Source organism: Equus przewalskii, chromosome 10, assembly GCF_037783145.1.
Source record: "Equus przewalskii isolate Varuska chromosome 10, EquPr2, whole genome shotgun sequence".
Lineage (NCBI taxonomy): Eukaryota > Metazoa > Chordata > Mammalia > Perissodactyla > Equidae > Equus > Equus przewalskii.
The window spans coordinates 53,929,897-53,947,887 of record NC_091840.1 but is presented as its reverse complement, the minus strand read 5'-3'; the positions used below and the strand labels follow the sequence as shown (position 1 = coordinate 53,947,887).

The 17,991-nt window shown below is 40.9% G+C and overlaps 1 protein-coding gene across 10 annotated transcripts in view; it reads right to left on the bottom strand.

Annotated features, from left to right (window-relative positions):
• DNAH9 (dynein axonemal heavy chain 9) overlaps positions 1-17,991 on the bottom strand; it is a 313,704-nt gene that overhangs the window by 235,454 nt on the left and 60,259 nt on the right. For all 10 annotated transcript variants that reach the window (XR_011523200.1, XR_011523198.1, XR_011523197.1 and 7 more), the window contains exons 18-21: positions 11,298-11,520; positions 10,500-10,666; positions 2,715-3,585; positions 135-265 (exon numbers count right to left, since the gene is read on the bottom strand). Coding sequence is in view for 6 of the 10 variants with exons in the window: in XM_070561099.1 (XP_070417200.1) it covers positions 135-265; positions 2,715-3,585; positions 10,500-10,666; positions 11,298-11,520 (1,392 nt within the window). In the remaining 4 variants the exon portion in view is untranslated. The remainder of the gene's footprint in view (positions 1-134; positions 266-2,714; positions 3,586-10,499; positions 10,667-11,297; positions 11,521-17,991) is intronic.

Here is a 17,991-nt window from a genome sequence, read left to right as displayed (position 1 = left end):
AGGCAAATCAAGGCACACACAGACACACATATCGCTCACTCAGGCAGCTAAACAAAGTAAGGATCTCCGAGACAGAGGAGGAAAAGAAAATATGGCCTCCTCCGTTTCAAATGGGGCAGCAAGCAGACCATCACCTGCTCTGAATATCTTCCAGTTTCTCATAAAGACCTGGTTTGTTGGTGGCTTCCACTACATTTGGAGTTTTCTGAGCATTGTAAGTCAGCTCTTTAAAGTCAAGGTCAATGCCTTCAAATCTTTTAGAATCCTGCAAATAAAAATGTAGGAAACAATTAACTATCACTCCCCTCAATTCCAAGCAGCTCCTCTCACATAGCAAGTCAGAAGCAGAAACCTGGTCCTAGGTTGTCTAACACAGAGATTAGTCTCAGAAGGAAATCCCTTTAGTTTGAAATAGTGGTCTCAAACATTTTGGTCTTAAAACCGCTTTATGTTTTTGAAAATGATTGAAGAGTCCAAAGAGCTTCTGTTTATGTAGGTAATATTACACCTATCAACCTGTCCTGTGTTGGATGATAAAGTAGAGGAATTTAAAAAAATATTTACTAATTTATTTAAAAAGTAACAATAATAAGCCCATTATGTTAACATAACATGTTTTTATCTAACCACATTTTCCAAAACAAAATAACTTAGAGAAAAAAGTGGCATTGTTTCCATTTATTTTTTCTAATCTCTTTAATGTCTGACTTAGAAGATGACCAGATTCTCTTCTTGCTTCTGCATCGAATCTGTTGTGATGTCACATGTCATGTGGCCTCTGGAAAACTCCACCGTACCCTCATGGAAGAATGAGAGTAAAAAAGTCAAAAACCATTTCAGTGCTATTATTAAGATAGTTTTGACCTTGAAGATCCCCTTAAACGGTCTTAGGTAACCCCCCACCCCAACACACACACACACCAGGGGTCATCAGACCACACTTGGAGAACTGTTGCATAAAACACGTAATTCCTAGGTCTGGTAGATAGTGGATCCGATGTTTTTTCCAGGTCCCTGCAAAAGCTCATATAACCAGTGTAGGTTTTCCCTCGGCAAAGGGACTACTACAATGTCAAGATTAACTAGATATTATCATTTTCCCAAATACACACCCCCTCACGGTGTTGTTGAAATGATTGAGACAACAATAAAGGCCTTTAGTCCAATACCTGACACCTGGTAAGAGCTTGCGGTATTACTGTACAACAACAATCATAATGGTATGTGCTATGTGTGCTGTTTTAATTAACTCCCTGAAGTAGGTACCAGTGTTAGTCCCAGTTTACATATGAAGAAACCAAGGCACTGAGAGGTTAAGTAACTTGCCCAAGGTCCCACAGCTGCAAGTGGGCGAGTTAGGACTCAAGCTCAGGCCGCGGCCCCAGTTCACTTCAGACTTCTGCAACTCATGCCTCTTTTCCAAGAAGATTTAAAAACAAGAGGGCAGGATAGAGTAAATTAGCATAAATGTTCGAATGAAAGGAGCTAAATAGAAAATTGTAATTGCATGGATAGCAATTATGTAAAAATAAGTATATATGTCAATGAAAGTTGGGAAATATTCATAATGAAGGAAAACAGTGACTAGTTAGGGGGTAAGATTACGACTGATTTTACTATATTTCAGAACTGTCTCTGTCCTCATATTGTTAATGCAAAGACAATAAAGGCGTTCACATTTATACACAACCCTGTGGCACTGTCGGGAAGTTAATGATTCCAGTTCTTTATTATGTTTAACTGAAAGCTCTCAAACGCCTCCTTTAACGTCTCTACCAAAGTTGCCATCTAGGTCCTCGCCCCTCCTCATTAAACCCGCTCTTCTTCAATCACTTGCACTAAAGATCAATAAAATCTGGCTTATTCAATTTGGCTTAATTACAACAGCTATAACAGGATTGTTTTCTGTTATTTTTCATTGCAAATAATCTGCATTATTACATTAAATATGCTTTTATGGGATGAGCTGGAAAACCGTAATGTTTTGATGGAATGCGTTTTAACTTTTAAATAAGGTCTGGACAACATGTGACATTTTGGAATGAAACTGATTTGTAAGCAAGAACTTGCTGCGCTGAAGGAATACAGAAGAAGCCTGCAAAAAAAAAAAAATTCTCTTGTAATGAATGAGAGTCCACTGAGAGGGGGGAGAGTTAATGGCACACTAATTAGGACAAATTAGAAGGGGCGATCAACCACAGGAAAGGTAGTAAGGAGAAGAAGGCGTATCTCAGAGAAATTCATTGTTTAGCATTTAGCTGAAGACTGGTATTTAGCATGCTGGCACAGGCCAGAGCTTTACAGAGGGGCTCGCTGCTGAGAAGGCACTGGAGTTTGCCTGGAAACAATGCTCACTTCTGATCGATACCTGCATTGTAATTATCTGCGGAGCAACCCACAAGCAGCTCATCTCAAACTGCAGTAGCTAATATTTTTGATCTCCTTTCTTGTGTATATATTTTTTCTAAACCAGGTTCTCCTTTCTTTTTCCTACGCATGCAGGGACAAACTAATTGGTGTGCATTTCACTCGCTCTCTTTTCCTCTGCCTGACTTTTGGTGGCTTGTAAGGTCAACGTTTGTTGGAGGTGCCCTTGAGTGAAGCCAAGGCAGGCAAGCAGCGGAGGGAAAGTTCTAGAGGATGCAGGGACTGGGTGCTCTTCCTTTGACTCGGATAAGGAAACAGAGAGAGAGCAGGATTTCCTCAGCAGGTACCTGGGGCAGCTGAGCCCGGATATCTTCAGATCCAATGAATATACTTTCCAGATGAGACCATGTGCGCTGCACGTCAAACCAGATAGAGATGACGGCGTCAGCTGTGGACAGTTTCTTCTGCCAGCCCGACACTTCCTCTAGGAAGAAAGCGATGTACTTGGACATCATGAGGTTCTGAAGCTGGACTTGGTTATCCTCCAGAACCTCAATGAGGTCCTCGTCTGACCGCAGCAGGGGGACATTGGTCCGCTGGTGGGGCTCATACTGGAATTCCATGCTGGCCCAGGTGGTCTGCAGCTCCTTTAAGACCTTCTCCATACCCATCTCTTTCACAGCTTTGTCCACAATACCCCGGACCTCATCCTCAAAGTGGTGCAGCTGGAGCTGCAGGAGCTGTGCCAGGGTGGTGCCCTCATCCATAGTGAAGCTCACGCCTGTGGCCTGCATCAGCTGCCTCCAGTGCCGCTCTCGGATGGCCGGATTCTGCAGCTCAGACACTGCCCTCAGGGAGGTCAGAGTGTTCAACACAGTGCTTTCCAGGCCTGTGAACGCATCCCAGGCCCTGACCTCCTTGTCGAGGTTCCGGATGTGCCTGGCAAACCGTTTGCATTCCAAGTCCATGGCCTCCACATTGATATCTCTCCACACAGTGGCCTCCCAGGCATGGATACTGGAGGTCACCATCCCAATTGTGTCCCAGAGCTCCTTCAGTTGGCACACCTCCTTCCTGCACTGCCTCAGCTGCTTGTAGTCTGGAACGTTGACCTCAAACAAACCAGCGGACTCAGAAATGGAGGCCATGGTAGATTCCATCTGCTGGATCTCAATGTGCCTGGCATCCAGCATTTGATGAGGGTTCGTGCTATCAAACCTGCAAAACACAATGAGTTCCCTTGTGAGTATAGCACACAGGGGCCCATTGCCTAGAATCACCAAAGTAACACCAGTTCACATCTTTAAATGCTTCATAATTTAGCAAAGAGCAGTGACTCTCACCAAAGCCTGGAAAGAAAAGACTCTCAGGGTAGAGTGGAGTGGGGTGAGCATAAGAGTTTAGACTCTGCTTTCACTTGTTGGCTTCCAAACCACTTGACACAAAAGGGTCTTGTCATGTTACTATGGATGCTGTACAGCTAAAGCTCCTGCCAGGAGCTACTAGCAGTAGGTGGTCTTCAAGTGAGAGAGCCAGCACTTAGAAGTCCAACCCTGACCCAATCTTCCATTGCTTCCTCTAGGGCAATGCTTCTCAATCTTGGCTGCATATTACAATCTCTTGGAAGTTTTAAAAGATCTCCATGTCCAGGATGCTCCCCAGTCCAATTAAATCAGAATTTTGGGGGGTGGGACCCAGGCAATAGCATTTTCCAATTCCCCGCGTGGTTCCAACGTGACAGGTTTGTGTCCTTGTCTGTGGTGAGGCTCACACTGATGGCCCACATCACCTGCAAGCAACAGCACCTCCAAGTTTGAGATCCACTAATAGTGGCCTTGGAGACTGAGCACAAAGCTCTCAACAAGGTCCTACACTGTTGCTGTGGCTTTCCTTCACTATGTACCCCAATCCAGGCTTCCCATCCTCTGAAGTCCCTCCTCCAAGCTATCTGTGATGTCCTCCTGCATCCTGGGACGACCTCTCTTTCTGCACTTGACTTCTACAGGTACTATATCTAGCTTTACGTCCTCACCCTCTTCTCATCGATGCTTATGGCATGCAACCACTGCTCCTGATCCTTACCAGTGTTAACCTACTTTACAGTGCCACCCCTCCAGACTTGCATTCCTGGCAGAGCTCCTCCTCCAACATAAGAACTCTACACCAAAAGGAACCCACATGGGCAGATAACTTTTCTTTGGTCAGGAGCTCTCAGAACCCACATGTTTAAGGAGGCTCTCATTTTCCTCCTTTAACGTCCCTTTATCCTTTCTCCCCATCATCAATCTCAGGTTTTCTTGTTTCTGTGTGCTTGGAGGGCTAGATAGTGGGGAGACCATGACTGAAGGGTGAGTACTATGTTCCTCTACAATCAGAATAGGGCATCACAGGGTTCACATAAAGCAGAAAGTTGAGAGGAAATGAGTGACTAGAGAATTGGTCATTTCCTTCGACCTAGTGTGTATGTGTGCATGTGTGTGTGCTGGTTGGTTGGTTGGTTGGTTGGTGCGTGGGGTATGGAGAGGAAGGAAAAAGGAAGAGGATGACATACAAGCCCCTTTTCTTGAACTGCCTCTTCTCTCAGTTGTCTTTGGAAATATTTGACTTGGCGGATGGAAAGAAATCCTAATTAAAGTCATTTACCTGAACTGCTCACCACTTAAGCCTAATTGCCATGCAACACAATAACAGTTATGCATACCATTAAATTAGTGTCAGATTAACTTTGATGCTTGCTATGTTTGATTCCTGCTTGTTCCATCTAAATAGCTTTTGGCTCATGTGCTCTGGTTGTGCATTTACGTCTTAAGAGAATGAGGCTGAACCTCATTGTACATCTTCTCTGTTCTACAGCTCCCAAGTGTTTCTGAACAGAAGATGAGGTTGGAGTTCTCAGAGTTGAAGAAGGCCCTTTGTCTATATAGGCAAGAACCTTTCTCGTCTATGAGAGCAATGAGAAAAGAACTAGAAGGAAAGAAATATAACACCCTCATGGCAAGTGGTCCAGCAGGAAAGACTGCCAGGCATGAATGGCCCTGCTTATTCTTCATTTCCAAAGACTAACTGTTGGAGTGTGTAAATTCTACTTTTCTCTTAACTAGAGTGAACCTGGAAAGTGAACTTAGCCTTTTGGTGTTAGTACAAGGTCTATCAGACAAATTCTAAAAGCCTACATTCTGTTTAATTTATTAACGGAATATAATTCAGGAATGACTTCTTAGGTAAGATATGAGCTATTAGAGTGTTTGGGGGGTTACATAGAAGATAATAAATGATCTTTCTAATCGCTCTTTCCTCAGCACATATGAATATCCTTAAATCAGTATTGGTTCCTCCAATATTTGTTAGAGGTAATCATTTGTCAAATCTATTCCAAACTTCATCTACCCTGTGGCATAATTTTTGTTTATAGTTTAAATTTGTGGACAGTCATTTCCTGTAGCTGAGCACACATAAAAGTTAATTTGGCCTAAGGAGTGAAAGGAACCTTTAGACATGAGGGTGAGTAACCCTCTTTCCATTTCAAAACTCCAGTGTAAATTGTCAGGATATTCATAGACCTGATTAATGTGCCTAATAAACTCGAAGCAGTTCTCCAAAACCCGCAGGAACAATATAGCATAAGAACAAGGAAGTAATAGGAGGGAAAAGCATGTAGTAAGTCTCTGAAATTGAAATAATAATGCAAAAGTATTTTAATCTAAAGGAGAAATGCCTGGAAAGTCTGGATGAATAAAACTATAATTAAGAGAAATGAAGATATGCTGCTCATGCATGTGATCTCGGACAAATGATTGATTCAGGCCTGACTCAGACATGAGCGGAGAAAGAGAGAGAGGAATAAGTGACTCAAATTGATTTTTGGGAAGCTAGTCATTGGTAAACGTTAACCTCAGTGGCATAGTTGTATATACAATGAGTGATGACACACCTGCACTTGAACATGTCCAACTTGACCTTGTGATCTTTCAGTTCTTCCCATTCGGTGGCCTCCATCTCAGTGAACAGCGAATAGTACCACCTTCCATCTCTTTGTCCAAAATGCAAGATGGAGAATTATACTAGACTCTCCTCTTTCCTCATCTCCCATATTCAGTCAATCCTGCTGATTCTCCCTCCCAAATCTCTCTCAAATCCATTCTCCTCTCTCCATTCTCACCACCACTGCTTCACTTCAGGCCTATTGCTTCTCACCTGGGCTGTTGTAATCACTCTCGGGAGCATGGAGCACCTGGCCTTGAGTCTGTCTCACTGCATTCTGTTCTCCACAGCCACAAAAGAGTCATATTGATATTATGTTGTTCTCTTGCTTAGACCCTGCAGTGGTTGATCACAGTCAAAACTCGTTCACATGGACCTCTCTATTCTCATCTTCCACTTCCTGCACCCAGCCATACACACATGCAGTCTACAGCTGTTTCTCACAGTTCCATCCTTCTGTGCCTTTGTATGGTCTGTGTCCTTTGCCCAGAAGATCCTCACTTCCCATTCCTCTTTTTTCCAAGTAACTAATTCTCATTTGCCCTTGGCTCAAGCACCACCTTCTACAGGGGGTGTGTGAATTGCTTCCCAAGTAGGGGTTAAAGTTGGCACCCAATGCATATGTCTTATTACTCATTTTTGAAATTGTCCTGAGGCTGTAGGTCTTTGAGGTCAAGGTGCATGTATTATCTTAAAATCCTAGCTTTTACATCACTTTTTGCTGACTCCATGACCTTTTCTGCTCTATGAAAGCCTGAATCACGTGAACGAGTCAGATTAACTAGAACAGGGTCAAGCTGAACTAATTACACGTCTTAGGACATCTACATGCCCCTGGGAGATTTAATGACTGACATCGCTCTTCTCTCCAGCTATTGAAGAGAAAACAGACACGGTGCAAGCAAGACAGAGGCCCTTCTTTCCTCATTTCTGCTGTATTTTTGGGCTATTTGGAAAGCCTTGCCTTTTCTAGTTGTCATGCAGGACAGCACGCAGTGGGAGGGTGTCTTCAAGAAGCCTCTCCCAACTGTTCACAGAATCTGGTTGCCAGCCAGCTAAAAACCCTAATGGTCTCCATCGAGCTGGAGCTCATAGGGATCAATTGTTTTGACTCAGAAACCCCTGAATTACCTTGGCCTTGATGTGGCTAAGAAGACTGTATGTCATGGCATCATTCCTTAAGGTCAGGAAGACTGATCAAGAGAATTCTGCTACAAGCATGGAGCCTTCCTTTCATTCAAGGGAGAAAATTAGTCTCCAATTTTAAGAGTTGTAAAAAACCCTTGAATCTGAGTATGATGATTTAGCCAATTACTGTGAAGTGTGAGAGCTCAGCTAGGAATATGCTGATACAGCTTAGAGTTAAGAACTAAAGGAAGAAGTAAAACTTGACTTGAACATGAAGAAAGAATCTCAATCCAAGCAGCCTGACTTCACCCAGCATCTGTCAGACGCAAGGGCTTAATGAGACAGTCACTTTCTTTTTCCTCCTCAAAGACAAGATCGGTGTGAGCTTAACCTGCAATCTAATCAGGACAGAAACTTGCATTCACAGAGGAATGTAGCAGGGTCTGCATTTTAGAAATTCATATAGGATCTAAAAGTGAAGCAACCAGAATTAAATTCATTTACCACACAGGGTACCTAAAATTTTTAAACACAGACATTGACACACACCAAACTAAGAAACAAAACACATGAATTGATGCCCAGTAAGAGTCCCTTCAGCAATAAATCCGTGATTCTGCTTTAGTCCTGATGGGTTTCTTGACAAGAAGAGAAATACATCAAAATTGCAATAACGTTTGGTTTTCCATACTGCTGTGAGCAGTTCCTTTCAAAGTAGTCTCTCGCAAAGATTCATCTGCATGTCAAATTAACAGATGTGAATTTGGAAAACCCAGCTAAGGGTAGCAATATTCTCACAGCCAGCAGATACAAGTGCTAAGAAAGAAAAATGCAGCTATAAATTTAAAAACAACAACAGCTGATCAATGCACACGCACCCTGTCACTCTGAGGGATGGATACCAGATCTCCAACAGACACATGAAAACACACCAGCAAATGAATGTTCTTTCCTTTCAAGCAGCCTCGGAAGTCTGTTTGGGAAGATATTTTGCAAAACATCTTTGGAAGTCCTTCTCAGAAGTTTTTTAAAGAGACAGCTGATGTAGAGGTATTAGTGTCGTTATTTTTACGGCCATTGCCATTGGTGTGGTGGTTGTTAACACTAAGCGGTATTACCCATCTCCATTGATCAGTCATCTCCCTCACCAGCTTTGGCTCTGTGTGATCAGTGTGGGATTTCAAACATTAAATTGCACACCCAAAGAAGAGTTAAAAGAATGTGCCTCTGACTCTGAAAGAAGAGTCCCAAAAGAAGGTCCACAAATGTTTTGAGTGATAGATGTCTCTTTGGAACAAGGGTCTAGCTCCTAAGGCAATTATTCTAAAGGAATAAGACTCACTTGGCAATTATATGCCCCAGCATGATTGTTTAAAAGGGAACCAGTTCCTTCCCCTCAGCACAGCAGACTCAAACACATTGGAATCACCTGCACGTTGGAATCACCTGGGGAGATTCGCAAACCACAGATGCCCAGTTCTCAGCCCCTGAAGATCTGATGTAGTTGGTCTGAGGGACAGACTGGACATTGGATATTTTTAAAGCTCCCAGGTGATTCTAATGTGCAGCCAAAATGGCAGCACCCTGCTTTAGAGTCATGTGTTGTATATATAACAGATGCGTAGTTTACACATCTGTTCTTCCCTGCCTCTTAACATACTCATCTTGTTCACTCTAGCCCCAAGTATAATACTTGGAGATAAGAGCTGCTCAATAAATGTTTGAGGCATGACTAAGAATAGGGAGGCCCTTATTGTGTGCCAGGTTGGGTGACCAACCGGTCCAGCTTGCCCAAAACAGAGGGGCTTCCTACGGTGTGTGACTTTCAGTGCTAAAACCAGAACAGTCCCAGGAAAACCAGGAGAGTTGGTCACCCTAGGGCCAGGTACTATGCTAAACATTTGCAAAGATTGTTTCTTTAATCCTAACCACAACCTTGTGAGGTGGAGACTATTACTAACCCCACTTGACAGGTGAGGGAACTGAAGCACAGAGATAGTAGGTAACTCCCCTGACATGGGCAGTAAGTAGTAGATCCGCGATCAGACATAGGCAGCCTGAATCCAGAGTCCACGTGCCAATCATTATGCTATATTCCCTTCCAACAAAGATATAATTTTCTTTGTTAATTGAATGTGTATCTCCCAATGTAGTACTTCTGTGGGTAAGTAACCCCTGACAACGAAAATGTTCCTTACTCCTTACATAGGGCATTTCCCAGTTTGGAGATTTCCAAGCTTGTCGATCCAAAATTATAGAGGAGAACCAGCAAGGAGCTCAGCTAGGATACAGAAAGCAAATCCTGGAGCTGGAGTGAGAGGAGAGTACCCTTGTCAGCTGGCACCTCAGCGGACACAGGAGTGCTCAGAACCAGCTTGTTCTCCTGACTGGATCCCCTATGCTGATCAGCGGACCAGGAGCAGACCGGGTTAGACTTCTCCACCAAGGCAGGAAGCGTCTGAGAAAGGAGCCTCTACGTGTGGGCACATGTGACGGGTGTCGCCGTGATATAGTTGTTTGCTTATGTAAAGGGCCCTAGTAACAAGGTGGGAGGTGTCTGAGCATTACTGAGTGGAGAAAGAACACCCTGAAAGTAAATTCTTCACCTCGAATCCTTCCTTTAGAGCACCAAAATGCCCTCCAAAATTACATTAAAATTCTACTGGCCACTTTTTTGAATCAAAAGAACAGGAGTCTGTGAGAATTTAGAATACTAACAGTTTAGTAAAAAACTAGTAATTTTACCACATGCAATCTCTTTACAGACCTGGAGACGCACAAGCTTCTAGACTGTTTTTTTAAGGCAAGGTGCTTATACCACATTTGCTCATCTAATACACGCCATGAAAGGACTCTGCCCACACTAGTACCATGTTCTACCTGACAGACCTAAATGAGAGGGAAACTGTTAACTAGTTTTCATCTGCTAAAAGAACACACAAACTCAACAGAGAGATCATCAGTAACTCAAAGATCGCCATGCTTAGAGGAAAGGAGCCAACTGTGGCAACTTGGGTCCATACCTGAAGGGAGCTTCTCTGTGGAATTGCTCCCAGAACTGCTGCTGTTCGACATCGAAGGCTGTGCACCGGTGGCGGAGGAGTGTCAATTCATCTGCCTGCAGTGGGGCCACCTGTTGCCTCACAGTAATGGCTGTCTTTTTTATGTTGTTCCATTTCTCAGGCAGCTCCTGCAAAGGAGATGTCAGTGTGGTCAGACCCACTGTGCTCTCCCTTGCCCACAGCCCTGAAGCTGGACATTCCAGACATCTTCATCTCTCCTTCATGCCACACTGTGATGCAGTGGTATCGTTCACCCACACTCTACAACTCCCCTTTCCTTGACTCATCTCGCGGGTTGCCTGCTTTCCCGACTATCACCTACTTCTGACTTAACATTAACCTTCCTGCCTCAGCCTCTCATGTGGTAACCCTTGCCCTTTTCTATATTTTCCAAGAGTGCTTGGTTATTTTCCTTTATGCCCCACATTTCCTCTTAGAGCATCTTCATGTTCCTCAGACCTGCTTTTTTACTCTGAATCAAAAAGTTGGCTCATCCCTAATTCAGAGGGGAAAAAACCCCAAACACTTCACCCATATCATTTCTCCCACATATCTCCAGCAAAACACTGTTTCCTATTGATTGAGCTTCCAAAATGTGGTAGACATTATACATACACTACACACGTAGTTCCAAAACACGGACTTTGGGTCCTCACCGAGCCCTGTTTTTGATTTACGTCAACCCACCTCACCCTGCTCTGAAATCGTGAAACTCTCCCACTATTTCTTTTATTAAGAAAACATAACCTTTGCACTGACCTCGAGCTGCTTAAACACTGTTTCTGGCAATTCTTGTTCATAGGTCTTCAGCAACTCAATAGTTTGCTTTAAGGGCTCAAACATCTCATCGGTGCTGCTCTGCCGTTCCTTAAGAGCCACGAGGTGTCCCATGACTTCGACCAGTCCTTTGAAATCTCCTTTTTCCACTTTCTTGAGCAAGCCACTCTCACTATTTTTTATAAATACTTCAAGGTCCTCCAAGCTGAGTATAACAAACAGAACATGAGGATGCAACCTCCCTCCAGTCCTCAAAAGGGAGATTTATTTATCCCCAAGAATAGTAGCCACTATTCTGGAAAACTTTCCATGTGCCTAGCACTTGGCATAGACTATGTCCTAGTGGCAAGAATATAGCCCTTTTCAGAAGTGTCAAAGTCATGAAAGATAAAAACTGAGGCTCCATGATGGAGGAGACTCAGGAGACACGGTACAGTAGTGGGACAACTGACGAAAAGTGAATAAGATCTGTAGGTGAGTTAATATGTCTATATCAATATTAACTTCCTTGTGTTGATAATTGTACTATGGTTATACAAGACATTATCATTTGGGAACACTGAGTGAAGGTAAAACAGAACTCTTCGTACTATTTTTATAACTTTTTTTGTAAGTCTAAAAAGTTTTCAAAGTGAATATATTATAAATTATTTTGTAAGTCTGAAATTATTTTTAAAAAACAAAATAAAAAAAATGGCCTCTAAAGTCAAACAGACTTGGGTTTAATTTTCATACTTACTAGATATGTAACCATGACCAAGTCATTTAACATCTCTGAGCCTCAGTTTCCTCACCTATAAGACTGGAAAAATCATTTCTGTCTCCCTGCTTATTGTGAGTTAAATGAAATTCATTCTGGGGGCTGCCCCATGGCCGAGTGGTTAAGTTTGCACACTCAAGTTTGGCAGCCCAGGGTTTCGCCAGTTCGGATCCTAGGCACGGACCTAGCACCACTCATCAGGCCATGCTGAGGCAGCGTCCCACATAGCACAACCAGAAGGACCTGCAACTAGAATATATAACTATTTGTTTGAGAAAAAGGGAAAAAGTCAGAGGAGATGAGCCCAGCCAAGGAGACCAAGAAGACATAGCCAGTGAGATAGAAGGAAGTCAAGAAAAGTGAGGTATCTGGTAAGTCGCGTGAAGAACCTTTTTGGAAAGGAGAGAGGGATCAGCTGTGCCGAATAGTGCTGAGAGGTACAAGTAGGATGAAGACTGATAATCACCGCTGGATTCGGCCCCACGAAAATCCTTGATCTTGACAAGAATGGTTTCAGCGGAGCAGTATAGTCAAATCCTGACTGGAGAATACATTGGAGAATGGTGGGCTTCTGTTTCTAGCTGTATGATACATGATAATATGAATGACCCTTCTGCTAAAACAACTGAAATGCTTAAGCAAATATTTCAGAATCATTTAAAAATGTATCACTAAGGTGGTACAAAATTAAGGAATCTCCAGAGGCTGAAAATGCAGTGAAAGCAAGAACCCCGGGAGGTAAGCAAGGTTCAAAGCTTCCTTTCACGTGATAGTTTCTACTGAATGCTGGAGACCCTGAGCTTCTATTTGGATCGCTTTATGAGATGTGGGAAACAGGTGATTAAACCTAGGGCCCACACGAAGTGAGGAAGCCAGTAGGAGGCTGCATGTGAAGTTGCAACACCATAAAAGTGACCAAGGAATAAAAATGCTACACAGCAAGGGACAGTAGGGAAACCTGCCCGTATTAACCTTGGCACTAGATGGACTACTGCAAGTTGAAGTACAAGTGGTCTGGGGTTGGAAGAGTCCCTGGATGACCGGCAGAAACCAATGAAAATCCTTTCTGGAGGAATGCAGCTAGAGACCAATCCTCAAAGGATTAAATATCCAGGAACATGATTTTACAATCCAAAGTCACAAAATACACAAGGAAAGAAGTCACCATGAGTGGGAGCCAACAGAAACAGCAAAATTAAACCTGTGAAGCTTTCAGATATTGGAATTCAGATGCAGAACATAAAATAGAAATAATCAATATATTTAAAGGACAAGAGTTTGTGCTTAGGTGCCTTGCTTTGTTGTTTCTGACCCGTATAGGAGGAGAAAATTGCCTTCCCTGTAGCTTCTTGGACATCAATTCAAGACTGGCTAAGAAAAACAACGTCATCCTTTTAAGCGTGTTACATCAGTTTATACCTTTCTTTCGGCATCACCTTTCAGAGGCCTCGATAAGCTCTTACATTGTCAATAGCTGAATGCCTCTGCCCCTGGCCCAACTTGCCCTTTAGGTTCAAGCATAAATTCACATTGTTTCTGAGTCAGGAATGGAGGCGATTTCAGAGGCTCTCCAAGTACACCTGTGTCTGTGAGAGCATGTGGACCTTTATATTGAATGATGGATTCCGAGAAGTGACAAAACTTTTTGAAGTGGATAATGTGAAAATTATGACCTGTGATGGCATTACCTTGTGAAGAGAAGCATAGAAAAAGCTTTTGATGTGTGTTTTAGCAATGCGAAACTGATCATACTGTACTATGTTGATGGGTGATCCCAGGAGAATGAAGTTAAACGTTTTCTGTAGGCCTTTATGTTAACTTTAATCTATGGCATGAAGAAACAAACCACTTTTAAGTTGAGAAATCAAAAGTTGTCTGAAGATTATCCTCCAATGAACATATTCTAAAGCTTAAAAAATGAATAAGTAGAAGAGGAGCCTTAAAATTTGAGCAAAGAACAAGACAGTATAAAGATGAGCAAGCAGGGGCTGGCCCCGTGGCCGAGTGGTTAAGTTCACGCCCTCTACTTCGGCGGCCTGGGGTTTCACTGGTTTGGATCCTGGGCGCCGACACAGCACCGATCATCACGCCATGCTGAGGCGGCGTCCCACGTGCCACAACTATAAGGACCCACAGCTAAAATATACAGCTATGTATTGGGGGGATTTGGGGAGAAAAAGCAGAAAAAAAAGATGATCAAGCAAAATTATAAAATAACCAACTAGAAAATCTAAAAATAGAAATTGTAATTAAAATTTAAAGTTCAATGAATGGGTCAAACAGGAGATTCAGACACAGCTGAAAGAAAGAGTCAGACTGCTGTGTGACAGACATGAGGAAGTTATCCAAACTGCAGTGCAATAAGACAAAACTGAAAACTCTGAAAACCGTTAAAAGACGTGGAGGACAGTGAAAGGATCTCACAGAACAAGAGCTCAGGAAGGAAGCAACAGAGGGAATGGGCAAGAAGCAATCTTTGAGAGATCCTGGCTAAGAATTTTCTTGAATTGTTGAAAGACACCATATGCAAGGTCAAGAAAGCCCAACAAATTCCAGACGGAATTAATACAAAGAAACTCTCACATACGTACTTCAATATGAAACTGCAGGTTACCAAAATGAAAAGAAAAATGTTAAAGCTAGCTTCAGAGCAAAGACAGATTTCTACAAAAACTACGCTATTCAGCAGCAAAAATGGAAGGCAGGACACAGTAGAATAATATTTTCAATAGACTCACAGAAAATATCTGCTATTCAAGAATTCTCTCTTCCACAAAATGATTTCTTCAAGTACAAGGGCAAAAAACGTGCATGTCCAGACAAAGGATGAATGAGAGGGTTGTTCACCAATAGACCTTTATTAAAGGACCTTGTAATTGATGCACCTCAGGTGGCAGGTCTGCACTGCAGGAAGACACAGTCAACAAAGATACCAGGAAACGTGTAGGTAAATTTAAATAAACATTCTGTCCAAAAATAAAGCATAATTTGTGGAGTTTAAATAAATAGTAGACAACAACTGAAATTACTGGGAATCATAGAATATAATTCGATGGATGAAAATTGAGATCAAACTATTCCAAAAGTCAGGGTATTGGTTGTGAGGAGAGTAACAGTACTCATAGACTTAGTCCTCTTGAGGATGCTTATGGAAATAGCTATGGTAACTATCAGAAGAGTAGATCTAGACAGTCAAACATCCAAATTAGCAGAAAAGAAAGAATGGAATAAGCAAAAGGAAAAATAAAACTTAAAAAAACAATTCAACCCAAAAGCAGGCAAGAAAGGAGGGGAAAAAAAGAAAGAAAAAGAAGAACAAATAGAAAGTACATAATAAAATGGTAGAAATGAATCCAAATATAGCAGGATAAATGTTAATGAAAACCCTCCAGTTAAAAGACAAATATTAAGGTAGATAAAACATGCAGTTTTGTGTTGATTATAAAAATCTCTCCTAATATAAAGGCACAGAAAGACCGAAAGCCCGAGGATAAAATGAGAGACACCAGGCAAATATCATACAGAGAAAATTGGTTTAGTTATATTTATATAAGACAAAACAGACTTTAACACAAATAATATAGCTAGCGATAGAGAAGATTTTTAATGTGTGGCTAAAAGTTTCAATTTGTCAGGAAGATATGAAAAGAAAACTCTGTATGCTCATATAACATAACTTTAAAATATATGAAACAAAAAGTGATAGAATTACAAGAAGAAACTGACAATCTATCATCAAAGTGGAAGATTTTTAACACGATTATCTGAGTAACTGATAAAACAAGCAGAAGATAAGGCACTGAGGATACAGTAGATTTGAATAAAACACATTCGTTCAAACAGGCATGCACAGAACACGACGCCCAACAGTTACAGATACACGTGCTTTTCAAATATGCACAGAACATTTAGAAAAACTGACCATACTATAGTGTAAAAAGCAAACATCAACTACTTTCAGAAGCTTGTTATTAGTTCTAGCACATTCTCTGACCACAGTGCAATTGTTAGAAATTAATAACAGGAATGTAACTAGAAGAACCCTATGTTTGAAGAACAAAAAATGTATAAATACATCATAATGGATGTTAAAAATATTTAGGACTAAATTGTAATGAAAATATTATATACTAAGCCTTGTGAGATGTAGGTAAAATTGTACTTAGAAAGGAATTTATAACTTTAAATGTTACATTAAAAAGACAGAGGGCTCAAAATGAGTAAGCAGAATACCCATCTTAAGTTAGCCAAAGAAAGGAAAACAAATCCAAAGAAAGTAGAAGGAAATAAACATAAAAGACTAAATTTTTAATATAATCAAATTATAATGGAGAGAATCAATGATCTCATAAGATAGTTCTTTGAAAGATCTCTGGCAAGATATATCAAGTAAAATAGCCAGAAAGCACAAATAAAAATGAACAGAAATGAGAAGCAAGACATAACCATAGATTCTGCAGAGATTAAACAGGTAAGAGAATATTATAAATTTTATGACAATAATTTAAAGATTTACAGGTAATGGATACATTCCTAGACAAATATGAATTACTAAGGAATAGAAAACCTTTATATCTCTATAACCATTAGAGAAATTAGAGGTAAAAATCCTGCAACAAAGAAAATATGAAGCCCAGATGGCTCAGCAGGAGATTTAAATCAAACTTTCAAGGATCAGAGAATTCCAATCTTACACCACCTCTTCCAGAGAATAAACAAGAAGGATTACTTCCTCATTCATTTTATGAAACTAGCAAAACCACAGAGCAAGATTAGACAAAGACAGTATGAGAAAGGAAAATCAAAGGCCAATGTCAGTTACAGACAGACACATGAATGCTAAACGAAATATTTGCAAACAAAATCAACCAATGGATATTTTTAAAAAGATAATACTTTGTGTTGGGTTTATCTCAGTAACACTCAGTTGGCTTAATATTAGAAATGAAATAATATGTTCACCACTTTAACATTTTGAGGGAAAAAACAGAATTATCTTAAAGGAGTTAAAAAAAGTACTTGATGAAATTTTATATCCATTTATGCTAAATTCTCTCAACAAATTAGGAATAGAAGGGAATTTCTTTAGTCAGATAGAGAAAATCCACAAAAAACTCACAGCAAATATTACACTTAGTAGTGAAACGTTATGATCAGGGACAAGACAAAAATACCTGTCATTACCACTTTATTCAGCATTATCCTGGAAGTCCTAGCTAGTGTGGTAAGACAAGAAATAGAGATAAAACGCATAAAAATAAAGACTGAGAAGGAAGAAATAAGACCATTATAAATTTGTAGATGGTGACTATGTACACAGCAAACCCAAAAAAGGACACAGATAAATTATTAGAATTAATAAGTTAATTTAGCAGAGTTGCTTGATACAAAATCAATTCCATTTCCACAGAAAATATAATTTTAAAATATCATTTATACTAAAAATCAAAAAACAAAATACCAAGGAATAAATCTTAACAAAGACATGAAAATTATTTTAAAGATAACGATTACAAAATTTCATCGAAAGACACTGAAGAAGACAGATAAATGGAGACAGAACATGTTCTTGGACAGGAATACCCAATACCATAAGATGACAGTTCTCCTCAAATTGATCTATAGTCACTGTAAATATAATATAATTTCAACAGATTTTTTCTTCTACAAACTGATTTTCAAAATTTATGTAAAAGAGTAAGGGCCCAAAATTGTTGAGACATTCTTAATGAAAATGAGCAAGGTGGGCACTTGCCGCCGCAGATATCAATATTTATAACAGAGCTGTAGTAACTAGGAGCCAGCCTGGTGATCTAGTGGTTAAGGTCTGGCACTTGTACTGTCGTGGCCTGGGTTCGTTTCCTAGTCAGGAACCACACTACCTGTCTGTCGGCTGTCACACTGTGGTGGCTGCAT